General features: G+C 39.4%; 5 protein-coding genes across 5 annotated transcripts; all 5 read right to left on the bottom strand.

The window, feature by feature from the left end:
* Window positions 1-2,813: 2,813 nt before the first annotated feature.
* On the bottom strand, window positions 2,814-3,728 carry LOC102151604 (keratin-associated protein 9-3-like). The gene has a single exon (XM_038547366.1). The coding sequence runs from the start codon at window positions 3,693-3,695 to the stop codon at window positions 3,240-3,242; it is 456 nt and encodes a 151-aa protein (XP_038403294.1). The 5' UTR covers window positions 3,696-3,728; the 3' UTR covers window positions 2,814-3,239.
* A 5,108-nt stretch (window positions 3,729-8,836) lies between these two features.
* On the bottom strand, window positions 8,837-9,658 carry LOC119873184 (keratin-associated protein 9-3-like). The gene has a single exon (XM_038547365.1). The coding sequence runs from the start codon at window positions 9,586-9,588 to the stop codon at window positions 9,133-9,135; it is 456 nt and encodes a 151-aa protein (XP_038403293.1). The 5' UTR covers window positions 9,589-9,658; the 3' UTR covers window positions 8,837-9,132.
* Window positions 9,659-12,795: 3,137 nt separating this feature from the next.
* On the bottom strand, window positions 12,796-13,492 carry LOC102157302 (keratin-associated protein 2-3-like). Its single transcript, XM_038546132.1, has one exon. It carries the CDS (start codon window positions 13,443-13,445, stop codon window positions 13,056-13,058), a length of 390 nt encoding a protein of 129 aa, XP_038402060.1. The 5' UTR covers window positions 13,446-13,492; the 3' UTR covers window positions 12,796-13,055.
* A 5,575-nt stretch (window positions 13,493-19,067) lies between these two features.
* On the bottom strand, window positions 19,068-19,770 carry LOC608045 (keratin-associated protein 2-3-like). Its single transcript, XM_038546130.1, has one exon. It carries the CDS (start codon window positions 19,719-19,721, stop codon window positions 19,317-19,319), a length of 405 nt encoding a protein of 134 aa, XP_038402058.1. The 5' UTR covers window positions 19,722-19,770; the 3' UTR covers window positions 19,068-19,316.
* A 4,368-nt stretch (window positions 19,771-24,138) lies between these two features.
* Window positions 24,139-24,982, bottom strand: LOC100685403 (keratin-associated protein 2-3-like). Its single transcript, XM_038546131.1, has one exon. It carries the CDS (start codon window positions 24,934-24,936, stop codon window positions 24,532-24,534), a length of 405 nt encoding a protein of 134 aa, XP_038402059.1. The 5' UTR covers window positions 24,937-24,982; the 3' UTR covers window positions 24,139-24,531.
* Between the last annotated feature and the right edge of the window lie 2,466 nt (window positions 24,983-27,448).

Raw genomic sequence — 27,448 nt, 5'->3', positions numbered from 1 at the left:
TTACATTCATTGATTTTTGTCTGTTGAACCATCCTTACATTCTAAGATAAAATCCCACTAGGTCATGGTGTATATAATCCTTTTACTATACTGTTGAATTCTGTTTGATAGTATTTTGTTGAGGAATATTGCATCAATATTCATCAGGGATACTGGTTTCTAGTTTTCTCATAGTGTTTTTGGCTTTGGTATCAGGGTAATGCTAACCTCATAGAGTGAGTCTGGAAGTGTTCCCTCCTATTTATTTTGTTGGGAGAGTTGGAGGATGATTGGTTGTAACTCTTCTTTAAGTATTTGGTAGTATTTGCCAGTGAAGCTTCTGGTACTTGGATTTTATTTGTTGGGAGGTTTTTTATTACTAATTTAATCTCCTTGTTAGTTACAGATCTGTACAGATTTTTCTAGATTTTTCATGATTCATAGATAGATTTAAGATTTTTCTGTTTCTTTATGATTCATGATGGATTATGTGATTCTAGGAATTTATCCATTTTATCTAGGTTATCTAATTTTTTTTGCATATCTCATATGTATTAGTCATTCTTTTAAACAGCTATGCAATATTCCAGACTATGATCATACCACACTTTATTCAATCATCCCCCTGTTGATAAATCCTCAATTGTTTTTAGTTGGTGCTTTTGAATAAAAAAAAATCATAGAATTTTAAGCTAATAGGGGACTTTAAAGGAGTCCAGCTTTAGGTGATTATGAGAACTAAATTGAACTAATTAAACTAAGCAGGCTTCTCAAACTAGTTCTACCATTAAGTGATTCTGTGACCTCAGAAAAGTCACTTAATCCCTCTGAACATTGGTTTATTCATCTGCAAAATGAGATGATCTCTCAGACACCCCTGGGCTAAAATTGTGTAATTGCTCTACCATATCCTTCATTCCTTAAGGGCATGATCTGCCATGTCTGATCCATTTTAGTATTCTAGGTAGTGCCTTCTGCACCATCCTGAATGTGAGCACTCAGTAAATGCTTGTTGAATCAAGGAAGGAATGAATGATGGGCAGTGTATTGTAGTGATAAACAGCCAAATTTGCATTCTACCCAACTCACTTGTCATTTTACTTTATACTTTTTTCTCAAAAGGAGCTCTTAGGTAGTGCTACCTGAAAATGGTCAGTAGCTAAAATCAAAGGAACAAGAAGACAAAACATTTCCATTTTTGTTCTGTTGTTAAAGGGTGTCTTCTGGGTTGGATCAGATCTCTAGAGGAAATGTTGGGAAAACTGATTCTCTGATTACACGTTATCCTTTTTCATGCTTTCCAAACTTGATTTCCATTAACCCTTGAAAGAATAAAGCATTGTAATCTTAACCAAAGTATCCATTCATCTTTTGAGGGACCCTGAGGCTCCTTCCACAGTTTGGCTATTGTGGACATTGCTGCTATAAACATTGGGGTGCAGGTGTCTCAGCTTTTCACTGCATCTGTATCTTTGGGGTAAATCCCCAGTAGTGCAATTGCTGGGTCATAGGGCAGTGCTATTTTTAACTCTTTGAGGAACCTCCACACAGATTACCAGAGTGGCTTGTACCAGTTCACATTCCCATCAACAGTGCAAGAGGATTCCTCTTTCTCCACGTCTTCTCCAACATTTGTTGTTTCCTGTCTTATTAATTTTCACTGAACATGAGAGACTCCTGACTCTGGGAAACGAACAAGGGGTAGTGGAGGGGGAGGTGGGCAGGGGGATAGGATGACTGGGTGACGGGCACTGAGGGATGCACTTGACAGGATGAGCACTGGGTGTTATACTATATGTTGGCAAATCAAATTCCAATAAAAAATATTTTAAAAAAATCTTAACTAAAGTATTTTTAATAGAAAAGAATTAACTTCAGTTCCCTCCAGTTCTTTTTAAAAAAGGATTTATTTATTTATTTTAGAGGGGGAGAGAGACAGACAGACAGACAGACACAGAGCAGGAGGGAGGAGCAGAAAGAGAAGGAGAGAGTCCCAGTCAGACTCTGAGTTAAGCCCAGAGCCCAGTGCAGGGCTTGATCCCCTGACCCAGAGATCACAACATGAGCTGAAACCAAGAGTCAGTCGCCTAACTGACTGAGCCACCCAGGAGCCCCTGGCTTCCTCCAGTTCTAATTTCAAGAAACCACAAATTAATCCTAATCATTGTCTAAAATCTGCCCAGATTTATTAAGCATTTCCTGATGCTGTATTTAAATATGTGTACATTCATTGTATGTTAAACTTACATTTGTTGTGTAGTATGTATAAATGCATGTGTATGTATAATAAATGTATGTATTTCTAAGTGAAAATTTTATTTTATTTTTTATTTTTTGAAAATTTTAAACCAAATTCGTTACGTTATTATCTTCACTTTCAGTTTAGAAACTGGAAAAAGAAAAGTAAAATTTTCTATCTAACCAAAAGTATATTTCCTCAGAGAGTCTTCCCTAACTTATAGCTCTCTTGCTTTACTCTTCAAGGCTACATATAAATGGAAGAGTGTAATATACTAGTTTATGTTACCACAGTTTGAAGATAGCCTGAAAGAGCATTCCTCTAATAGACTTGAAAAAAATACATCATATTCTGGCTCTGGATTCAGAGTTCCCGATTTCTGTAACTCTATGGAAACATTTTGTGAGGTCAAGATTTGGAAATAGAGCCTGTGCCACTTCTGAGGCCCTATATAACTGCCTTTGCTTTATCTTTCTATGGGGATTAACATCCATTGGATCTGATTAAATTTCCTAGACAGCAATGTGGGATATCCAAAACAGACTAAAATCTTTAGTGACTTTTTATGAAATACATATAAAGAACACACTCAATGAAGAAGAATAGGTATGTTTGTTGCACCAAATAAAATTTAATAGACCTTGGTATATTAATTCCCTTTCATAAAAACTGCAGCTTGCAGAATGGTGGCATAGAGGAGGTGTACATATCTGAGAAGGACAGATGGTTCTTCTGTGGCATCGGTGGCACTGAGTCATAGAGAGTAAATTCACATGCGTCCTGAAGGCAATTTCTTGAGTTAAATTTATATTTTGGCAACCTCAGTGGGGAGAATGAGGTCTTTCCAGAATTGAATGGAATCAGATAGATCTGTGAGGCCCAAATGTGTGGTATCCCCCACAACAAAATCCAAATAAAAGTTCAAGAATTTGTTAGTGGTCCATGATTAGTGGAAGAGAAAATTAGTTCATGAATTGATTTGGAAGTTGAAACTTCAAATCAAAAATCAACAACCTGGCTTTTAGCAGGTGGGCTCACAACAGGTGGGCTGGCAGCAGGTGGGCTGGCAGCAGTAGGAGCAGCAGGCTGGGCGGCAGCAGGACTGTCCACAGTAGGATGGGCGGCAGCAGGAGGCCTGGGCATGGTGCAGCTGGCAGCAGGTTGGGGGTGTGCAGCTCACCACGCAGCAGGGGGGCAGGCAGGTGTCCTCCACGCGGCAGTCAGGGCGGCACCACCTGACTCGGCAGCTCATAGCTCCACTGCCACCCTCCTGGCCACCACCAATGCCACAGCCAGTCCCACAGCTGGGCTGGCAGCAGCTGGTCTGACAGCAAGTTGGCTGGCAGCAGCTGGTCTGGCAGCTGGTTGGCTGGCAGCAGCTGGTCTGACAGCAGCTAGGCTGGCAGCAGCTGGAGCCACAGTTCCCACTGGTGGAGCAGGTGGGAAATCCACAGAAGCTAGTGGAGCAGCAGGCCATGGTCAGAACTTAGGTTGAGAGCTGGGTTGCTAAGAGAAGTTTTTGAGATTTGGTAGTGACTTCCATGCTGGGCCTTTTATAAGGCTTGGCTAGCTATGATTTACATAATTCTCAAAATCTCTTTCTTGTCTGTGTATAAATAATCTGTCTCTGAATAATAATTTCCCTGTTCCTGAGTTATTTTTCAACCTCTAAAAGGCTTTTAAAGTTCATTTTATTTGGTCTACAATTAGTATTCTTTACCACAGTCAAGTAATCATTGGCATTCATTGGCTACACATCCCACAGTCCCTCATATTTGTTAAAATTTGGTCATTGCCCTAAGAATAATGGGCAATGACCAATAATGCCTCATCTTTAAGGAGTGTCAGTATTACTCAATGTTGATCCTAATAATCGAGCTCTTGGGCCTCACATGACAGTTTAATTCCCAGCAACATGGCCCTGATGTCAACTACTGCCCATTTATCTTTCTTATCTTCAATTTGACCATGAAACAAAGTGATCCAGCTGGCCAGAAAGGGATGCTTTTTGGGTGACTGAGAAATGTGGATGAATTGTTACTGATCACAGTTTCTGGAGCACTTGGGTGCCCAAATGGTTCTGACTACTTTGCCTGTATCAGTTCATTTAATTTTTACTGCGATCCCATGAGCCACGCCTATAGCTACTCCCATCATCCATGTAATGAAACTGAGCCTCAAACAGATTTACATCTCTTGCCTAGTTTCACAGCAAGAAGTGGTGAATCTGAATTTTTTTAAAGATTTTATTTATTCATTCATGAGAGACAGAGAGAGAGAGAAAGAGGCAGAGACACAGGCAGAAGGAGAAGCAGGCTCCATGCAGGGAGCCCGATGTGGGACTTGATCCCGGGTGTCCAGGATCATGCCCTGGGCCGAAGGCAGCGCTAAACCGTTGAGCCACCTGGGCTGCCCTGAATCTGAGATTTGAACCCACATCATCTGACTCCAGACTAAACTCTTTCAACCACTATAGTCAATACTTTTTTCCAGGGTGCCTGGGTGGCTCAGTCGGTTAAGTTTCTGCCTTCTGCTCAGGTCATGATCCCAGTGTCCTAGGATGGACACTGAACTCCCTGCTCAGTGGAGAGTCTGCTTCTCCCTCTGTCTCTGCCCTCCTCCCTGCTTGTGATCTCTCCCTCTCTCTCTCTCTCTTTCTCTCTCTCTCACACACATGCACACACTCTCTCTCTTAAATAAATAAAATCTTAAAAAATGCTCTGTTTTCCAAATGTAAGCAATTGTTGTAGAGAAAATCAAAGGGTAAGAAAAGATGTAAAAATGTGGCCCACTTTCAAACTTTTTTTAGAGTCAAAGGAAGAAAGGCAGCATTTAGGGTAAGTAACAACACAATTAGAGGCTTCTCTGAAAATTTTATTTTTTTAACTATATAATAAGCACATTTCAAGAAAATCTCAAGTGCTAAAAAGGTTATTAACCTATTTGACTTGTGACTTTATCTAAATTTTGATATTAGAATGTCCTATAGTTTAAATGTCCTTAACTGCATAAAAATCACACTCAGTGTATTAACACTGGAGCATGTGTGTTAGATCTGCAATATGCAGTTTACTGTACATATTAGAAACTAGTCCAACTCACTGAAAGCTAATATAATTGAATTTGTGCAGGTGCAATGAAAGGTGACCTGGTCTCTGTTGAGTATGGATTCTATTATAGGGAAATGAATTTTAAAATGCTACTTATACAGGTTGAATCAGAATACCAGGTGTTCAGTCCTGCTTCTCCAGAAATGACAGTTTTGAGTTAAGATCATAATTCTTCCCAAGTCAAAATTAAGACACTTTCAAATCCCACATCAAATTTTGAGTTAAAAGGTATGTGAATTTTTTGCCTCCTCTCCTTAAGCAAATCTACATCACAGATTCTTTGATTAGCTAATTTTTCCACCTTGGATGTTTGGAATATGTAGGTTTGTCACCATTACAATCTCAGGAGCTATTTAATTCATATTTAAATTCAGTAGAATCTCTGATACTAAAAACATTTATCTCCCCTTGCAAACAATTCAGATGTTTGAGGAGTTGAAATACCTCCTGATAAAGGCACTGGAGATAGTAATGTTGTTGGTTAAATCTCTATTTCTGTACTTTTCTGGTGTGGCACTGTTTTTAGCATCTAACATTGGTGCAAAACTTAACTCAGTTTTCATGTTTCTGGGCTTTAATTGCCTTCAGAGAATTATTAAGAATAAGATGTTCTAGTAAGTGTTCTCCAGAGAAACAGAACTAATAGGATGTGTGTGTGTGTGTGTGTGTGTGTGTGTGTGTGTGTGTGTGTGTGTGTATTTATTGTGAGGGATTGGCTCACACAGATATGGAGCCTGAGAAGTCCCACCAGGAGCAGTGAAGTCTAAAGGCAGAAAATGGATGTCCCAGCTTGAGCTATAGAACAGTTCACCCTTTCTCTGCCTTTTTGTTCTATTCCGGGTCTCAATGGAGTAGATGATACCCACCCACATTGGTGAAGACAATCTTCTTTACTCATTCTGCAGACTCATATGTGAATTCCTTCTGTGAACACCTTCACAGACATACCCAGGAATCATGTTTTACCAGCTCTCTTTTAAACCATATCTCCTTTAAACCAGTCAAGTTGATACATAAGATTAACCATCACATAAGGTATGACACTTAAAATTTGAGAATTCTACTCCTCTGCCACAGACAAATCTGAACATTCCCTTACCTTCCCAAATAAATTAAGAAAATAAAATTATTTTCTCCTACCGCTTAAATCCATTTCTTCTTGATTGGTTCTCATACAAATAGAGTAAGAAGTTATAATCATTCATGATGTTTCTGTGTAGATTTTATGTCCTGTTTAAATGCTGGATATCTCTATCTGTGGTCTTCTTTGAGAAAAGAATGCCAGTCATTTTACATTTAAAACTATTTTATTACTTTGCTTATTCTCTTTGGTTTTCATTACTTCATTTAAGTGATGGGGCCCAGACACAGTAGTACCAAAAGAAGAAAGGATGTGTTTGTTTGTTTTTTTCTGTTTTTTTTCTTTTTTAATTTATTTTTTATTGGTGTTCAATTTACTAACATACAGAATAACCCCCAGTGCCCGTCACCCATTCACTCCCACCCCCCGCCCTCCTCCCCTTCTACCACCCCTAGTTCGTTTCCCAGAGTTAGCAGTCTTTACGTTCTGTCTCCCTTTCTGATATTTCCCACACATTTCTTCTCCCTTCCCTTATGTTTTTATTATTGAATGTTTACCTTCTGTTTATAGATACTTATATATTGAGTTATTTTTCTTTAAGAGATCAAGGTTCTGAGTTTCTTATTGTAAATTTTGGGGCTTCTCTCAATTCCTTAAAGTCCATTTTACTAGTTCTCTAATTCAGTTGCCTCTGCCTTACTTTCCTGAGTGATAAGATATGGTTGATATGCCAACCAGTTGAACATCCCCCATTTTTTATTCTATATCAAGTAATAAGATCTTCTTCTCTTCTGCATGTCCACTTGGCTCTTTTGGTGCTTCAAGCTGAAGCCCTTCTAAGTAAAAGGTGCATCCAACCTAAGTCTTCCTAATCTGTTGGAAGCTAAGAGAGTGGTATATGAGGGACGTAGAGTGTTGAACATGTTTTAGACACATTGTGTATGAATGTGTAGGTTGTGCCCTGATGGGAGGCTCTGTCCTCTCAGAGGAGGGAGAGCCTTTTTCACACAAAGATCCTATAGGCTCAGTAAGCTGTATATTCTATAGACTGTGTCTACCTAAAGGTGGTGCTTTTTTTCTAATGCTGGTAAGTCGTGTTAGTGGAAACCCCATGCCTTTGACTTAGTTTTTTAAGTTGAAGTGAAATTCACATAATGTATACTAAACCATTTTAAAATGTACAATTGAATGACTTTTAGTGCATCCATAATGTTTTGCAACCGCCATTCCTTTCTCTAGCTTAAAAACTTTTTCATCAGCTAATAATCTTTAGTAATCATTCCCCATTTCCCTTTATCTCCTGCCACTCATTTACCACTTTGATTTTATCCATTAAAATGGAAGGTCTTACTATGTGTTTTTTTATTTCATCCATGCTTCATTCTAGACCTCTCTCTCTGGAGATTAGAATAAGACTGGACATAGTGAATGCCAGTATCATGCTTGCTTAAACCCTTCCTGTAATGAATATTTGTTTTCTACTTAACAATACATGAAAGAACTGTATAGATGTTAGAGAAACATTAGTTGAAATTCCCTTTCATCATTTTCCAAAGTATATTTTGAAGAATACTAGTGTTACAGGATGTTAGTTAATAATAAATAAATGGAAGATTCCCTGATTAAATCAACTTGGGAATAATAGTTTTAGAGCTTTCTTTAATATTCTATTGTGCTTTATATAAACCTTAAAATGGTGAAAATGCATGCAACATTATTTGACCACTGAATACTTTTTCCCTATTGGGTATCTGAAGAGACTAATTGTCAGTGCATTATTACCTGTTTAGGAAATAATCTATCCTCTGCCTGAGAGGGATGTTGTAAGCAATGAAAGTCAATTCTCTTATTTTCCAGGCTTTCAACTGGTGCCCAGGCAGGCAAAAGGCCTTGCTCAAGAATCCATAGATTCTTAGTTACCAAGTAGTGACAAGAACTCAGGATGCCTTTACATCTTATGCTAGTAATTTGAAATCTTATGTTTACTGTCTTTCCAATTATGTATTACCCTTTTATACCCTTGATAATTGAAAGAATTGTACACTGAGTCATGTGACTGAAATAAAAAGATTTAGTAACACCTCAAGAAGCTAAATGACATAAAAATTCCTTTTTGTAAAATTGATCTTCTGGAACACCTAGCCCATCAGTTTGCATATGTGAGGACCTTGGGGAATAATTCTTAAATACTGATAGATTCTTTTTTTTTTCTGATAGATTCTTTTAATCATAGATTTTGGCTGCAGATATTAGACTATTTAATGGTAAAACAAAGAAAAACCATCTTTCAAAGACCTTTATAACAGGACAAAAATTAAGAAAAACCATACTGTCATAGCATAGTTATTGAGATTTTGAAAAATCCAAGTACCCCAATAGCAATAAAAAATTCCAAAGAAAAGAAAGCTCCAACAATGACTACATCACTGAAGAATAAAAATTTTATTAAATCCCAACTCCAAAGAGCTGTTGAGCTGCTTCAGACATTTATAGTAAAATTTTACATATTTCTCTTAAACTTGTAGGACTTCTGTTCATATCGACGTTTATGAAATATTTTTGGTCTTCGATTATAAATTAATTCACATCTTAGGAAAATTATGTAGCCATGTGATAAGAGTTTGCAAGCTGGATTTTGAGTATTAGAGCTCAGATGTTGTTGGGACTCTACATTGGCTCATTTTGAAGTACCGGTTTCTCAGGATTCCTTTAGAATGAGGTTTTCAACAAGTAGACTGGCAGCAGGTGGGCTGGCAGCAGGTGGGCTGGCAGCAGTAGGAGCAGTAGGCTGGGCGGCAGCAGGACTGTCCACAGTAGGATGGGCGGCAGCAGGAGGCCTGGGCATGGTGCAGCTGGCAGCAGGTTGGGGGTGTGCAGCTCACCACGCAGCAGGGGGGCAGGCAGGTGTCCTCCACGCGGCAGTCAGGGCGGCACCACCTGACTCGGCAGCTCATAGCTCCACTGCCACCCTCCTGGCCACCACCAATGCCACAGCCAGTCCCACAGCTGGGCTGGCAGCAGCTGGTCTGACAGCAAGTTGGCTGGCAGCAGCTGGTCTGGCAGCTGGTTGGCTGGCAGCAACTGGTCTGACAGCAGCTAGGCTGGCAGCAGCTGGAGCCACAGTTCCCACTGGTGGAGCAGGTGGGAAATCCACAGAAGCTAGTGGAGCAGCAGGCCATGGTCAGGAGCTGGGTTGAGAGTTGGGTTGCTTAGTGGAGTTTCTGAGTGAGAGCTGCTTATTCCACTTGGGCCTTTTATAGGTCTTGGCCAGTTCCTTTGTTTGTGGTGGACAGCATTTTTATCTTGTTACTCTTTAAACAAGCTTTTCCAGAGTCCTTTGATTGTTCAAATATTGAGTTATTTTAAATGCATCCTCAGATTGGTTTTTCCTTATTGCTCAGCTAATATTCACTAAATGTTTCATCCTTAATAGAAATGTTATTGTTTCATTTCCAAACAATGCTGTAATTTCTCCTTAAGTCTCAGCTTCCATTCTGCATCACCTGACAAAGTGACTCTCACTCATAAGATGATGTGATTTTAGGGTCATATTCACCAAACTCAAGTCTCCAGAAAAAATTAGTAACAATTGACTTTCTTATGTAAGACATTTTGAGTGATGTTTTCTCAAGTCTGAAGTGTGAGATTCAGGAGAGATCATGGAAATTGACTATAATTAAGATTATAGTCTTTACAGTTAGTCAGATAGAAACTCTGATAAACTTCACATTGATAGAAATCCATAGATTTTTCCAGAAATTGAATCTCTCCCAATTTCCATGATCTCTCCTGAATCTCACACTTCAGACTTGAGAAAACATCACTCAGGAAGATGTAGAGAACAAAAACTGTTCCATTCCAATTTACTATGGATATTTTATTAGCCAAAATTTAAAAGAAAGCCTAAAATTCATAGCCATTAATGAGGAAAATACTACACAGAAATGTAAGTGTAATTTATATTTTTCTATGAATGATAAAAATCACTGCTATATAGATTATCTAGATAGTATTTATTTCTCATAAGTGGGATTTATTTTCAATTTATGTAATCACCATGTGTCCTGTGAAAGGATATTAGACCAAAGAGCACAACAATTGAATTTATGAAGGGGAACCACTAAAAGGAAAAGCAGAAGTTAGGAAATAACCTTTCTGGATTACAGTGCATATAAGGCAGGGTAGGAAATGAATGATCAAATATCATTCAATAGGTATAAGTGGAAAAGGATTGATCTTTTGATATAGACCACTTTTAATTTCCCCTCACCACCAGCCAATGTTAGAATACTGTTGAATCTAGGAATGACTATAATTTGGAGAGGTAAGTGACTAGCTGCTCCATTTACACAGTACATAGCCAGAAAGCTGGATATACATTCAGGAAAATAAATTTGAAACAGTTTTGGTGGTTACCAAAAGAAAGAACATGTTGTCAAAAGAAGAATGTGTAGTGTTTACATGGGGGGAAATGAAAAAAGAAGTGGTGGCCAAAAGAGCATATTATTGCTATTTGTGGTAGGTTTATTCTTTCCTTCCAATCTTGAATAGAAGCACATAGTTAGCTTTTTATGAGGTGGAAGTATTGGTTTGAACAGTGATAGAATTACATTAGAATGTGATTCATGCCAGTATCAAGAAAGATATTCATGTCATATGATAACCATGACCACATGTATGAAGTTGAAAAGTGGTTGAAGGAATCATCAAGTATCAGAGATCAAAAACAATAAATTGTTTTGTCCAAACATTTGATTGTATAGTTATAGAAACTGACATTTTTTAAAAGAAACTGACATCATTGTTTTTATAAGTATCAAATGTTTATTAAATCATCATATTATGCACAGAGCACTAAAGGGTTGTGCAGAAGGGAGGTTCAATCTGTCTGCCTCATATCTTGCTCTAGTGTACAAATCATTGTAGTACTGATAGGAGGGATGAATCGAGGAAAAGATTCAAATATACTAACATCCATCCTTATAGTTTTAAGTTGGAACACTGATTTTTTGGTATAGACTGCTTTTAATTTCCTCTTGGCATCAGATGATGTTAGAATACTACTGAGTCTAGGAGTGGCTGCATTTTGGAGAGATTAGTGACTTGGTTAATTCACACAATAGACAGCCAGAAGAGCTGGGTATAAAACTTCTATCTCTCCCTCCTACATCAATTCATTTTATTTTATACCATGCTGTTTTCCAGGATCAATTAAGTATTAAAACTCTTTGTCTCCTTATTTTTAAAAAATACTTTAGAATAGCTCAAGAAGAGAAATACTAGTAGTGGGCAGAAATGCTATGGAGTAGTAAACATACAGTAAATAAGCATGAATATGTTAAGATTCTTTTAGGTGTCTTCTCACAAAAGAGTTTTACCTAAAGCTGCAATAACACATTTGATTTTTTAAAAGATTTTATTTATTTATTAATGAGAGACAGAGAGAGAGACAGAGACATAGGCAGAGGGAGAAGCAGGCTCCCTGCAGGGAGACTGTTAAGGGACTTGATCCCAGGACCTCAGGATCACACCCTCAGCTGAAGGCAGATGCTCAACTGCTGAGCCACCTAGGCATTCCAACACATTTCATTCTTAACTATTTGTTTCCCACAATTAGGTAATATATCTTCTGAGTTTCTATGTCTGCCCTACTCTTTGTGTCTTCTTTATTCCATGGCTATCATTGTAGGTCAGTTCTTACTGTATATCACTTGGACCAGTACAATGGCCTCTTGAATTGTTTCTGTATAGCTATTATATGTCTAGCCTTTGGCCTTATTTTTGATAAGCAGCTACCATAAGAATACCCTTTGTGCCATTCACTTGCCCCAAGACTTTCAACAGCTCCCTAGTACTTACTGCACTAAGGGCATACTCCTTTGGTTAGTATTCAAAGCATACACATTTTCCAAATTTATTTTCCACTATCATTCTACATATATCCAGTGTTCCCAGCCAAACTATCCTCTGAACAGTCCCTCTCTCCATACCTTCATGTGTATTATTACCAGTGTTGAGAATGCTATCATCTTTTATACCTGCATGTCAAAATGTTAACCTATACAAAATGCTAGCTCCCTTCTCAGTTTTCCTTGTTCTCCCTCCCTAGTCAATACCGATTTCTCTGTTGACATCAATGTATGTCGTACTTTTTTTTTTCATTTTATAATTTTTAGTTGCATCATTGTGAATTTCATTTATCTCCCTAGAAGTTTCTTGAAGAGGGGAGCATTTTCAACTCAATTTTAATTTTATCATATACCATCTAGCCTGTGACTTGCAGATGTAGGCAATCAGTATATTTTATATGTTGGCAAATTGATTTAAGTAAAATAAAAAATAAACTTAATGAAAAAAATTAGAATGAACAAGTAAAACCAAAAATGTATTTTCTAGGCCAAAGATGAGAAGTTTATTAGAAAAGAAGCATGCCACAAGATCTAAGATCTACAGTGGGAAGAAGGGAGTTGATAGTGTTACAAAGACTTGAGAACAGCCCAAGTCTTAATAAGTGAGCCTGTATTTCCATTCAACCTCTGGTTGACTTGGGGTCTTGATAGTTCAGGGCAGGAGGTTTGTTAGGCAGAGATGGGAGTACTACGTTTTCAGAAAGTTGATAGCTTGTTCTAGACAGTCGGTACACTTCTTAGCAGCAGGGGGAGGTCCTGCAGGTGGTGCGGCAGGGGGCAGGCTGGCAGCAGGAGGGGCGGCAGCAGGGCGCCTGCACAGAGATGGGCTGGCAGCAGGTGGAGGCCCAGCAGCAGGGGCGGCAGACCACGGCAGTGCAGGACGTGGGGCAGCAGCTGATGGGGCGGCAGCAGCCCTCCTGCAGGGAGCAGGGGTCACAGCACACAGGGCGGCGGCAGGGCTCACAGATGGGGCGCGTGCAGCGGCAGGTGCAGGTCACGGGGCGGCACACGGTGGTCTGGCAGCTCACGGGGCGACAGCAGCAGGGGTCGCGGCAGCAGCAGGGCTGGCAGCATTCTGTGCCACAGCCCTGGGAGGAGCAGATGGAACCACAGCAGGAGCCGGACATGGTGATATGTGGGGCTGTTTAGGTTTGGACTGGTGAGAGGATTTGGATGTTGTCAGGTGAGAATGTCTTTGTCCTGCTTTGGGCCCTTTATATATCCTGCCCAGGTGCTGATGACACCCCCCCCCATTTATCTTTTGGCCAATTAAGTAGGATTTTGTTTTGACTAAATGATTGCATTGCTTGTGACATACTCATGATCTCATTAAAGAACTCTTGTTGCATTCCTAAATATGGATATATACATGCTGTTCATCATCAAAATCTAAGCACTCACAGTCATTTTAGGTGAGAGCAGCTCTTGATGCATATTTTGGGTAGATAAGCACCTGATGAATCTTGGAGAAAATGATCCTAAAAGAACTGCAAGTTTTAAAATAAATCAAATATATAGGGGTTTCTAGAGTACTGACTGGATCTTGTATTTGACTCTTAGGAGATGCCCTGAGAAACCTGTATGTGAATCAGACAGGTATTAGACATGTCCTTGGGTGTAGACTCCTTAGGACTTTATTGACCTATCACTTGATAATGGAATGCATGTACCTTGAATAAGACTGCAGCTCAGATAACTTGTTGGGAAAGATAAAAGGTTATTTTTGTAAAACAGCTAAGAATTGGAATAAAATATCCACAGCTGCCCTCCATTGTTTTTCTTTTCTTTTCTTCTGTTCAGGCTTGAGCAACTGTGGTCCTTCTGGCTACAGAATGTTGATTTTTATCTCTGAGACATGACATTTTTTTTTATATTTGCCTTTCTTGTGTATATGATAAAGAATCATGTAATGGGGATCCCTGGGTGGCGCAACGGTTTGGCACCTGCCTTTGGCCCAGGGCGCGATCCTGGAGACCCGGGATCGAGTCCCACGTCGGGCTCCCGGTGCATGGAGCCTGCTTCTCCCTCTGCCTGTGTCTCTGCCTCTCTCTCTCTCTCTCTCTCTCTCTCTGTGACTATCATAAATAAATAAAAAAAAAAATTTTTTTTAAAAAAAAAAAGAATCATGTAATGGGAAATTTTTTCTTAATATATTTGACATGGGCACTATGACTGACAAGATGGAGGGTTTCCAACCAGCATTGCTGACGTAGACAATACATTGATCAGAAAACTTATGTAGGGGACTGCATAGCTGTTCTGTGACAGTACTGCTAGAAGTGTGGTAGACATGCTTCTTAGGGAAGGGTCATCAGAGGCTCTTGGAGAATTGCATGGTGGGGAAGAAGTCTCGTTACTTTTCAGCTTTTCCCTCTTATTATTCACCAGGCAGGGTTTTGAGTCACTTTAGGATCATTCCCATCATTCAAAAGAATGTACCTCAAGCCCCAGGAACTAAAGCTCCCCAAATGGAATTTTAAACATAATTTTAAAAGTTTAAAAGGAATGTAAACTGACTGAGTGTATAGTCATAACTGAGGAGACAGAAGAGGGAGAAATGAAGCATGGTCTCATCAATGAAGACCTTCAACTCTCTCATATTTCATGTTCTATCTCTTATCCAGGGACCCACATGACTTTTTTTTAAAAGCAGTAACCAGAACCAAGATAAAAACTTGTATATTCTGCTCTTTTTTTGTTGTTCTTCTTTTTCTTTGTCCCAGCTTTATTGAGATATAAGTGACATACAACATTGTGTAAGCTTGAAGTGTACATTGTGATGATTTGGTGCATGTATATATTGCAAGATGCTTACTGCAATAAGGTTAGTCAACACATTCTTCACCGTACCCCACGTAATTATCTTTTGTTATTATTGTTTTTATGGTGAGAAGATTAAAGCTTTACTCTCATAGCAACTTTCAAATGTACAATATAGTATTGTTAACTAGTCACCATGCTGTACATAAGATCCCTGATACTCGTAACTGAAAATTTGTATCATTTGACCAAAATCTTCCCATTTCTTCTACCTCTCAGCCTCTGACAACCACCTTTATGCTCTGTTTCTATGAATTTGATGTTTTTTATTCTACCTGTGAGATTATATTTGTCTTTCTCTGACTTACTTCACTTAGCATAGTGCCCTCAAAGTCCATCCATGTTGTTACAAATGGTAAGGTTTCATTCTTTTTTTATGGCTGAATAATACTTCATTACGCATGTACAAAACACAGTTATCCCAAGGCTTCTCTTGGAATATACACACACACCACATATATATTATTCATATATTTATGCCATGTATCTGTGTGTGTATACATATGTCTCATGTTTTCCCATTTTCTTTATTCATCTATCATTGCTTTCATGCCTTGGCTTTTGTGAACAATGCTGTAATGAACATGGGAAGGCAGATACTTCTTTGACACCGTAATTTTGTCTCCTTCAGATATATACCCAGAAGTGGGATTGCCTAGCTCATATGGTAGTTCTATTTTTAATTTTTTGAGGAGTGTCCATGCCATTTTCCACAGTGATTATACCAGTCTACATTCTTACCAAGGTTCCCTTTTCTCTACATCTTCACTAGCATTTGTTGTATCTTATCTTGTTATACTAGTCTTTCTAACAGGTGTGAGGTGATATCTCATTGTGGTTTTGATTTGCAGTTCCTTGATGATTACTGATATTGAGCACCTTGTTGGCATTTGTATGTCTTTTTTGGGAAAATGTCTATTCAGATCCTTTGCCCATTTTTCAATCAAATTGGTTTTTTTTTGTTTGTTTTGCTTTTTGCTTTTGTTTGTTTTTTTTTTTTTTGCTATTTGTCAAGCATGAAGAACAGTGCCTGGCTTATCAACTGTCTTATGTTTCTTAGGTAAATTAATATATTTTAAAAAGCCATGTTATGTGGGTGCCTTATAAACTCTAAATTTTGAGTTTAGAATTAGATGAACATATCTGATATGGCAAATGGCCAGCTGTTTGCCCAGTCACCACAGAAAATATTCTAAATAATATTATCTATTGGAGAGTTTCATTAATAGCATGACATAAAATAAAAATGCCTAGAAGGAAGATATGAAGCTCCCTCTTTTTAACACTAGTTTCTGGAAAGGGGAGTTAGGTTATTGTTGCAGAATTTACAAGAAGCATATATGTCGGAATTGTGGATAGTGTCTTGAACCCGACTGAGAACCCCACAGTCCATGCAAACACAGAGTGAACTCTTAGAAAAACATCGTTTAAAAAAAGACTTAAAAGTAATACAGGCAGATTCCTGAGGGTGATGGGCAACATATTTTGTATTACTAATGGTAGAGCTTTATTTAACACTACCATTCAACAATAGCATTATGAACAAATTTTAACATGGAAAATATTGTCTTGTGTTCTTAATTCTCAGTCGTCTATACAAATGGACAAAAATAATTATACCTGTAATTTGAAACTGCTAACAATTTTAAAAAGTTCTTAATTGGAACATATCAAATTGCACTTCTTATTTTATGCAACTGAGATGATCTTGAAAAGTTAAAATACGAATGACTGTTTAATAATTTGATCAGTTTAAAGATATCAGAAAAGTCCACCCTACATAACATAATGGTATTCTTTTCAATATATACCCACCATTTGCTTCAATGTGGATGGAACTGGAGGGTATTATGCTGAGTGAAGTAAGTCAATCGGAGAAGGACAAACATTATATGTTCTCATTCATTTGGGGAATAAAAATAATAAAGTACTTCTTAAAAGTACAGATAGCTACTATCTAATTATCTGCTTTAAATCCATTTAGACTCTGATAGGTAGGTTTCTAAAAGCATAGCATAGGGGCACCTGGGTGGCTCTTTCAGTTAAGTATCTGCCTTAGGCTCAGGTCATGATTCTGCTCAGTGTCCTGGGATGGAGCCCCGCCTCAGGATCTGTGCTGAGAGGGCAGGCTCCTCTGCTTCTCCCTGTTCCTCTGCCTCTCCCTCTCCTTGTGCTCTCTCTCTCTTTGTGTCAAATAAATAAGTAAAATCTTTAAAATAAATAAAAGCAGAGCATAATCATGAGAAAACTTTAAATATTTCTCCCCAAATAGATAGAGGTTTTAGACAGTACATTCAATTAAAAAGAAAATATATGTTCATTGAAATTATGTAATTAAGAAAAATATAAAGAAGATACTGAATATTATCTCCAATTACTCTTAGATTTTGTTACATAATATTTTAGGTAATTTTTAGGCATAAACATATATAGACATGCACACTACGGAGATCCCTGGTGGCTCAGCAATTTGGCACCTGCCTTTTGCCTAGAGTGAGATCCTGGGGTCCGTGGATTGAGTCTCATGTAGGGTTCCTTGCATGGAGCCTGCTTCTCCCTCTGCCTGTGTCTCTGCCTCTCTCTCTGGGTCTCTCATGAATAAATGAATAAAATCTTTAAAAAAAAAAGACATGCACAATACATTTTTCCTCACAAAATAGTTGAATATTTTACAGTTTATTTGCAATTTAAATATATGGCAATAAATATAAGTGCATCATGTTTCCTAGTAGGTTTACAATCTTCAACTATTTTAAAGTATTTGTGGCATATCTTCTATATTTATATTGCTTACATTATGTACTATTTGACTTTTTTTTTAAACTTTTTTCTTATTTATACCTCATCTCCCTAAATACATTATAACCTTTTTGAAGAAGAAGCCCTCTTTGCTCTTTCATATTCCCTCAGGATGGTCAACTCAGTGTCTTAATCATAGCAGATGCTCAACAAACATGTGTATGTTGACAGTGATTAATTCATTTTTTAAAAAAAAAACATTTTATTTGAGAGAGAGAGCGCAAGGAGGGGAGGGGCAGAGGGAGAGGAAGAAGCAGGCTCTGGCTAAGCATGGACCCTGATGCGGGCCTCCATCCCAGGACCTTGAACCCAAGGCAGATGCCTAACTGACTGAGCCACCCAGGTGCCCTGTAATTGATTAATTTGCTTGGAAAATGCCATCATTGCCCAGTTCCTGGGCACAAAAGTAAGCACCCTTGAGAGCCAGTATGGACTCAGTACCCTCAAGAGTTAACACTCAAAATAACATTCAAAATAACCACCAGATCTATAACATATAGAAGAGAATTATGTGAAGCCACAGTTATCCTTGGCCACAAAAGATCCAAGAATTTCTCTGGGCAGAAAAACGTGTCTCCTACCATACTAAGAGGAAGTGTTTGACTTAAAGGCTTAATGTCAGGGGGCTAACGTTCTCCTGGGTCTTTTCTGAACATCAGTGATTATAATCATATTATAGGAAACTTACTTAATCTTTCATTACTCATTGCTCTGCAACTTCATAAACTTGTTTTGCCAGATGTTGCCTAAGGGTCTTACCACCTCTAACATACTAGGTTTTCTAAGCTGTACTAACAGGTATCATTCAGTGAATGAAACTTGAGCCCAGGGATGTAATAGATGCAGCCTCCTTACCGAGTGTTGTTAAAGGACATCTCTCAGATGTTTGGCATGTCTGGATTGTGAGCACATGTGACTCTATATATGTGGTGAAGATACAGCTATGCCTACCTTTCTCACTTGGATATTGTGCCTTATAAATGCTCCTTACAAGAACAATGAGATTACCCAGACCTAAGTTATTTCAGTGAACAATTTGAGAGAATTATTCTGCATCCTGCTTTGAATATGTCTGAACAAAAAAAGAGAGAGACAAAACCTACTTAAAGGAAGTATCACAAAGACCACGATTTCTATGCTGGAAATACTAAGTTTATTAGAAAACAGAAGACATGATTGAGGAGTTAGACAGGGGTCCTGAGAGGACAGAGTACTCTCCCATCAGTAGTCGGTCTGAAAAGGGGGCCCCAATGCGTACTCTGAGTTAGTTTGAAGAAACGGGAAATGGGCTTCTCAGGAAAAGTCATGCTTTTCTGTCCTGAAGGGCAGGATGGATGGACTTCACCATCTACTAGCGACCCTCAATGATGATATACTTCTCAGCAGCAGGGGGAGGTCCTACAGGTGGTGCGGCAGGGGGCAGGCTGGCAGCAGGAGGGGCGGCAGCAGGGCGCCTGCACAGAGATGGGCTGGCAGCAGGTGGAGGCCCAGCAGCAGGGGCGGCAGACCACTGCAGTGCAGGACGTGGGGCAGCAGCTGATGGGGCGGCAGCAGCCCTCCTGCAGGGAGCAGGGGTCACAGCACACAGGGCGGCGACAGGGCTCACAGATGGGGCGCGTGCAGCGGCAGGTGCAGGTCACGGGGCGGCACACGGTGGTCTGGCAGCTCACGGGGCGACAGCAGCAGGGGTCGCGGCAGCAGCAGGGCTGGCAGCAGGAGGGCTGGCAGCATTCTGTGCCACAGCCCTGGGAGGAGCAGATGGAACCACAGCAGGAGCCTGACATGGTGATATGTGGGGCTGTTTAGGTTTGGACTGGTGAGAGGATTTGGGTGTTGTCAGGTGTGAATGTCTTTGTCCTGCTTTGGGCCCTTTATATACCCTGCCCAGGTGCTGATGATGTCTCCCATGGACACATGATCACTTCCTTGTTTATTGTTTATTCTTTCTGAAATGGCACTAGATAGGCTACCAATTTCCTCGACATTTTTTTAGGTGCTCACCTACTCATGAAACACCATTTGCTTTCCTTATTTAATAGAGACCCATTATATTTTGCTATTTATGGTTCAAATATGAATTTAATGACCCTAACTTCAAAGTTTCCAATTATCTTCATAATTCAGTGATGTTTTTGCCAATTGATGTTTTGATAGCACAAAGTAGCTGTCATGCTCTTAGGGTTACTTACTAATAGTGGAAGTAAATTCCCCAAGTTGTGAGTATCTGTTTCCACTGCTAAGGTTCCCTCCTTAGGGAAGGAAGCTTAAGCTTTCCCTAAGCTTAAGTTTAGGAAAAAAAAAAATAAGGGACTATTTTAAAAGTCATGGTCTCTCAGGAAAATAAGTTTTGCTGTGTACTTTTTGGAGCTACAGGAATGCACCTTATCATCTTCTCAGCAGTGGGATTTTTTCCCCAGTTTTTTTTTTATTATTATTTTGGCAAAATACACATAACATAAAACTTACTATCTGAGCCATTTTTAAGTGTACAGTTTAGTGGTATGAAGTACATTTGTATTATTGTGAACCATCAGCACCATCCATCACTAGAACTCTTTGGGGGAAAAATCAGAGATGGTGACAGTACATGAGAGACTCCTAACTCTGGGAAACAAACAATGGGTAGTGGAAGGGGAGGTGGATGGGGAGACAGGGTGACTGGGTGACGGGCACTGAGGGGAGCATTTGACAGGATGAGCACTGGGTGTTATATATTGGCAAATCGAACTCCAATTAAAAAATATACAAAAAATTTAAAATGAAAATATTTTATTTGTTTGTTTATTTAGAGTGGCAGGGGGAGGGCTGAGGGAGAGAAACCCAAGTGAACTCATACTGAACATGAGTCAGTATGGACTGACTGGACCATACAGGACCCTGAGATCATGATCAGAGATGAAATCAAGAGTCAGATGCTCAACCAACTTAGCCACCCAGATACCCCTAGAACTCTTCATCTTGGGTGACTTGGGTGACAAAAAATTTAAAATGAAAAGATTTTATTTGTTTGTTTATTTAGAGTGGCAGGGGGAGGGCTGAGGGAGAGAAACCCAAGTGAACTCATACTGAGCATGAGTCAGTATGGACTGACTGGATCATACAGGACCCTGAGATCATGATCAGAGATGAAATCAAGAGTCAGATGCTCAACCAACTTAGCCACCCAGATAACCCTAGAACTCTTCATCTTGCAACACTGAAATTCTGTGCCCATTAAACACTAACTCCCAATTGAACCCCTCTCCCCAGCCCCTGGCAACGACCACTGCAGTTTTTTTTTTCTTATTTATCTCCTTTCCCCCCATACCCCATAAATATTGCCTCCAACACTACTCGGTGTAAGACTTTAGGCAAGTCATATCTGGTTCTTTATGTTCAGAATGTAGAATATAAACCCAGCCTCTGGTAACCACTGTTCTACTCTCTGTTACTGTGAGTTTGGCTGTTTTTTTTGTTTGTTTGGTTTTTTTTTTTTTTGGTCTTAAATATGTGCTCATTATTTTCCATAGTTGTGGTTTTCCAAACCATGGTGAATTTCATTTTTTAATCTTCATGATAGCTAGTATCATTGACTTCTAATAACTGTATTCTAAATATTGTGCTAAAAGAAATAAATGTATTAATTTATTCTTCATAATAATCCTATGAGGTAAGTATTGGATTCCTCATTTTACACATGTATGACTTTGTCTAAGGTCATATGCCTACTAGTGTTGGAGCCAGGACTTATTGCAAAAACATCTGTGGGAACATAATTCATAAGGCCAAGTTGCTGAAGAATGGAATGTGGTTACTGTATTCCCTGGCATTAAGGAATGTCTTTTATGTAGGAATTTTAACAGTGAATATATTTTTAAAATAGTTGGTATTCATAAAATGTCTAATTTTTAGAGCTATCTGAAAGGACTCTGTCTTCCCAATATTCTCAACAATTCAAATAATTATCTCCCACAAAGCTTTCTAAAATTCCAAACATATCCTAAGGAGATAGCATCAAAGTTGGACATCACTAAAGGGTTACAGGGCACTATGAACAAAGCCATTGATGAGAAGAAAGAATTTCCTCTACCTCCAAGGTCCTTCTAGCTGGACTAAGATGCAAATTGATATGAGACAGATCAATAGGAGAAAATAAAATTTAATAGCATACTTATGGGGAATCCACAAAGCCATGGAAATTCCGAAGACAGTGAAAGCAACTTGATATTTATATGAGCTAAGGAGAGGGGTAGGCTTCTGAGGATACAGAGGGGAGAGAGACCATCAGCAGAAAGATAAGAAGAGATGTTTGGAAAACAAGTTGCCCTATTATGCAGATAAGTGTCTTAGATAAAAAGGAATCTTATTAATAGCTTTCTTCCTGGTAAAAGCAGGTAGTTGAGGGAGAGGTAAAGAGCATTTCCTGAATCTGCTGGGTTTGAATGCTTTTAATTCAAAAAAATGTTCATGCCTAGGTGGCCCATTTGGGGGCAGCCTGCCCTTCGCCCCTACACTGCCATCTAGATGAAGGCTGCAGTCTGCCAGCACAACAGAGCTCCCAGGTAGTGATCCCCACCAAAGGTGGTCTCCAGGCCTGCTTTGCCCATACCTCTGTCTTGCTCCAGTGTCTCCCCATGCACTATGCTTGAGCATATTCCTGCTTACAGAGCCAATTGTGATTCTCAATTGTTTGGGACTGTAGGAAAATCATTTCACACAGCCATTTTGTAGACTCTGGATTTGCTGGTTCTGACCTTTTGCTTTATAACTAAGTCTGTTCTAGATCTGTGGCTGAGGACTGTGGTGTCAGCCTCCTTTCTGATCATTCTGCTTGCATAGCCTCTGGCAGGTTTACTCAGAATCACACCAACCACTGTTGCTCACCATGGCATGGATTTACTGTGGAAACAAACACAATCCAAAAATAACAATGAGCTTGGGAGTACACAAAGAATTCTACATCTGAGAAAATATTAAGACAAGGAATTCCCTAGAAGGCTAACAAGGAAAAATCCTGAGAGGAGAAAACTGTAGTTAGAGAACTTTTAAAATGGTGTTCAAAATATGTAGAAAGAAACTGGACTTGTCATCCTGTCTACAGTAAACCATTAAACTCTTACTAAAGAGAAAACTCCATTGTGTATGTAAATGTTTTGATTCTAATGGACTTCCTGTTGAGAAGTTTTTACCATATTTCAAGAAAAATGCTTTCCATCGTGAGGTGGCTAATTTATTTTATTGTAAGAATGCACATATCCAGCATGAGGAGAGAATCAGTGAGGGATAAAGATGTTTCTCTCTCCTCCAATGCTGTAGAACTTATTCATTCCCTCATTCACCAAATTCTGATTATATCCTATGTGCCAAATATGGTGCAGATCAGTAGGAGTCCAGCAGTGAACAAAGTCAATCAAGTTCCAACCCTTCACAAAGCTTACCTGGCCTGCCTCCTCTCTCTGGGTAGGTAGATGCCCAAGCAGACAAGCAGCACATTCCAAAAAACTCTTTTAGAGCATATGTTGGGAACTCAATGCATATTTCTCAGGAAAACAATAGTAGTTAGTTTCCTAGTCAGCTTAAAAATGTTTAACAACCACAAAATCATATCCAGTGTGGATTAGTGTTTTACTATTTCAACATATTGGCATTGTTTTAATGGTAAAATAATCATTTGGGGTTCTAAATTAGAATGGTTCCAGCCAAACTACAAATCTCCTTTTCCCAGCAGCAGTGACTCCATTAGAATCAGCCACAGTGGTGGGGGAGGAGAGTCATGGAAAAGATATGATAGTGGTTCTTCCAGCCTACGCCTTCAGTGGTTCGGGATTCCCAGGTACCAATTATATTAATCGCAGCACAGTTTTCTAAATCAGGATATAAACGCGGGTCTAACTTAGGCTTTTCCTCTTTTCACATGTGTGGGGATGGTTCATGGGTCAGGTGCATGCTCAGAGAAACCTGCTGTAGTCTCTCCATTTCCTCAGCTTTACCATAAAACCTATGGCTTGAACTATGAGGTGCCTCACATGAGATGTTTTGCATTATTTGACTGCCATTAAAATTATAGACCTTGAACCTGATTTGTTCCTAAAGCTTAAAAATGGCCCTTGAAAAAAAAATGGCCCTTGAAAAATCCTTTTTTCTCTGGTTTTTCTGATTCTGCCTATCATACCATAAACTAAAAATAAGCTTTTGAAGATTAATAAACAATAAAGAGAAACATTTTTGATAACCAGAAATAAAATTTTTATTATTTTGCCATGTAAAAACCTAGCATAAATATAATGATATCCTCAAAATATGTCCCGTCATGTAACAGCAGAGATGTGATGATGAGTCAGCAGGATAGAGCTCCATTCAAGAGGAATTTTGATCTTTGTTCACTCATTTTTTCAAGCCAGGAATTCAAATGATGAAAGTTGGGATGTTTCTAAAGGTTATAGAAGAGGCCGATATTAACTGGGTAATTATGTGGGAAAGTGGATAGACAGATACTGTTGAGTTAGTTACTGAAGAGCAGGTAAGTTGCAAAGGAGGTATCTCTCATAGGATCCTCTGGGGTGGGAAGTGTTTTTGCATGTTTCTGAACACTGGGAATATTTCTCAATGGGCGGTTCAGCAGCAGGGGGAGGTCCTGCAGGTGGTGCGGCAGGGGGCAGGCTGGCAGCAGGAGGGGCGGCAGCAGGGCGCCTGCACAGAGATGGGCTGGCAGCAGGTGGAGGCCCAGCAGCAGGGGCGGCAGACCACTGCAGTGCAGGACGTGGGGCAGCAGCTGATGGGGCGGCAGCAGCCCTCCTGCAGGGAGCAGGGGTCACAGCACACAGGGCGGCGACAGGGCTCACAGATGGGGCGCGTGCAGCGGCAGGTGCAGGTCACGGGGCGGCACACAGTGGTCTGGCAGCTCACGGGGCGGCAGCAGCAGGGGTCGCGGCAGCAGCAGGGCTGGCAGCAGGAGGGCTGGCAGCATTCTGTGCCACAGCCCTGGGAGGAACAGATGGAACCACAGCAGGAGCCGGACATGGTGATATGTGGGGCTGTTTAGGTTTGGACTGGTGAGAGGATTTGGGTGTTGTCAGGTGTGAATGTCTTTGTCCTGCTTTGGGCCCTTTATATATCCTGCCCAGGTGCTGATGACCCCCCCAGGACACATGATCATTTCCTGGAGTTGTGGTTGCCCATTGACCTCTAGATTGGTGGATTCAATTGCTGAAGCAGCAACTCCAACATCATGGAAGGATGCTTTCCTTTCTGCCTGTCTGCTTTCTTCCTCCTTGAAATGAATACTTGATGATTTATATCATCCAAAAAATTACTCGTGGAATAACCAGCCCTTCCAGACCATGTCACATGACAAGTTGAAAGTTTGACGATCCCAGTGTTGCTACCATCATACTTTCCTCTTGTTCGTCTTGTTCACCATCCATGACTAAGTGTGAGATTGTAAGTTCATGAGGTCACAGGCCTGGTTTCTGAATGACATTGAAATGAAGCAAGAATTTCTAAAAAAAAAAAAAAAAAAAGCCAAAATTACTCATAGAAGGAGACGTGTACTGATACTGCTAAGGGAAGAATTGCCCAGTGCTTCTGGAAAACAACATAGTGCTTCACCTTGTTTATAAGGAAATAATTACCAGAGCCGCTGGAGTGATATTTTTTAGTAACCATAGTTGGCCTATAAATCACAGTCACTTCTGAGACTCTTACTGTATAAACAGCACCACATTATTTGGGAGTGAAGAGGGAAAGGAAGAAAATTAAGTTCTAAGAAGTTTCTTATCACACGGTAATTACAAATGTTAGGATGGCAAGACAATGGTAAATTAAGTGATTGAAGGAGAAGGCTTTTCATGGAACAATAAAGTCAAACTAAGTGAAAACTTTATTCATATTATGCATTTTGAATGCCCCTCCCTGAGTATGGTCTTAGAAATATAATTGAAATTGAGGTTGCTCTTTCTTTACAGGTGTGACCATAAACACTTGTACTGAGTTCTTCAAAACATATTGAAAATATTTATAAAGAAATCAATTATCTTTCTCTAGTAGATGCTTCAGTCTGTTGGCTAAGGGTTTGGTTGCTTATGAAGTGCGAAATTGGCTTCAGAGAAAACAAGGGTAACCAGGTGTACTGATGACTGATAAAATAGCTTTTGTCTGTCTCAAACACAGCTAAAGAAAGTGGGAGTATAAATAATAAATGTAGAGTTAGAAGGTAGATTAAGGATGACATTGTCCAAGTCTTGCTGATTGACTCTCAGACCAAATTTGCCTCCACAAAATGTTTTATTTGATATGACCACATATATATACATTCATTCGTCTGCCACAGGCCAGGTCCTTGAAGGTCTTTGAGTTTGTGACCCATAATAGTCCTTCACAGGTTCTGAGGGGCTTGATTTGTGAAATGATTTCTCTAAAGTCATGCAGATAAAAGCATGGTAAATAGTTGACGACAGTGTGGTCTTCTCTTGACTATAAACACCGATGAATGACCTCTAGACTTTTCCAACTCTCAGTTACTTCAGACTAGTGAACAGGTAATCATAGTTATCAAATCAAGTTTCTCATCTATTGAAATAAAATGGAAACTTGCTTGATTTACAGTTTAGTGTACTGTTTTTTTTATTAGAATATATACAGCAATTCAAATATTAGGAATAGATAGATGTCTATAAACTAACTGCATTTGTTAACTAACAGAAAAGACTGAATACTAAGAAATTCTGGGTCCTGAAATCATAGACTGTCAGAAACTTTGCTCTTTCAAGCCATATCAGTAAGAATGGAAGAGCCCACTATTTCTAGGAAAAGATCTGAGTCGCCTTAACACAGAATGGTAGCCTCAATATTCCAACACAAAGGCAGAGTTTCAGAAAAGAGATTTTCAGATACAGCATTGCTCATTTATCTTAACTATGCAGTTTTCAAAGAAAGGAGACCTAAGTCCTATCACAACCCAGTCCTGATGTTAATTCCTTTGCGCAAACCCCTCTTTTGCTTTGAACCCATTAAAACACCATTTTGTGTAATTTTAGATAAATCTACCATTCTTCAAAATCCTATAAAAAAAACTTTTCCTTTTTTGGGTGGGATGCCCCTGGTCCTTTCCTGTACAGTCTTCTTTGCTGTAGCACATGAATAAGCCTAAGCTTGTTGGACAAGAGATTGTCCCCATTCTTTACCATTTGGCTTTTTTTAGTCCTAGTATTTGAATTCCAGATGTCCTGCAAGAGCATAATCACCAGAGTGGGAACAAGTAAATGTTAACCATGATGGCAATATATTGTGGAATTTTTGTGGTTGGATTGAAAAAGTATGGAATGTTGGTGACCTTCTGATGGTGAACCATGCCCCCTTCTTCAAAGTTTCATGACTTGTGTTTTGTTAGGAACTAGTTTGAAAACCACTAGATGTTAGGAAGATTTTTAAATTCTGATAACAGAATATGCATTCCCTGTTCTCCAAAATGATCTTTGAAATATCCTCCAATCATAGGAGGCAGAGATGGATATGGGGAAGAATGAGGGAGAAA

The sequence above is a fragment of the Canis lupus genome, chromosome 9 (assembly GCF_011100685.1).
Source record: "Canis lupus familiaris isolate Mischka breed German Shepherd chromosome 9, alternate assembly UU_Cfam_GSD_1.0, whole genome shotgun sequence".
In the NCBI taxonomy this organism is placed as follows: domain Eukaryota; kingdom Metazoa; phylum Chordata; class Mammalia; order Carnivora; family Canidae; genus Canis; species Canis lupus.
This window is presented reverse-complemented; position numbering and strand designations above follow the sequence as displayed.

What these genes read in the sequence shown, in the direction of transcription:
- LOC608045 (XM_038546130.1), bottom strand. Translation starts at nt 19,721, where the DNA reads ATGTCAGGCTCCTGCTGTGGTTCCATCTGCTCCTCCCAGGGCTGTGGC.
- LOC102151604 (XM_038547366.1), bottom strand. Translation starts at nt 3,695, where the DNA reads ATGGCCTGCTGCTCCACTAGCTTCTGTGGATTTCCCACCTGCTCCACC.
- LOC119873184 (XM_038547365.1), bottom strand. Translation starts at nt 9,588, where the DNA reads ATGGCCTGCTGCTCCACTAGCTTCTGTGGATTTCCCACCTGCTCCACC.
- LOC100685403 (XM_038546131.1), bottom strand. Translation starts at nt 24,936, where the DNA reads ATGTCCGGCTCCTGCTGTGGTTCCATCTGTTCCTCCCAGGGCTGTGGC.
- LOC102157302 (XM_038546132.1), bottom strand. Translation starts at nt 13,445, where the DNA reads ATGTCCGGCTCCTGCTGTGGTTCCATCTGCTCCTCCCAGGGCTGTGGC.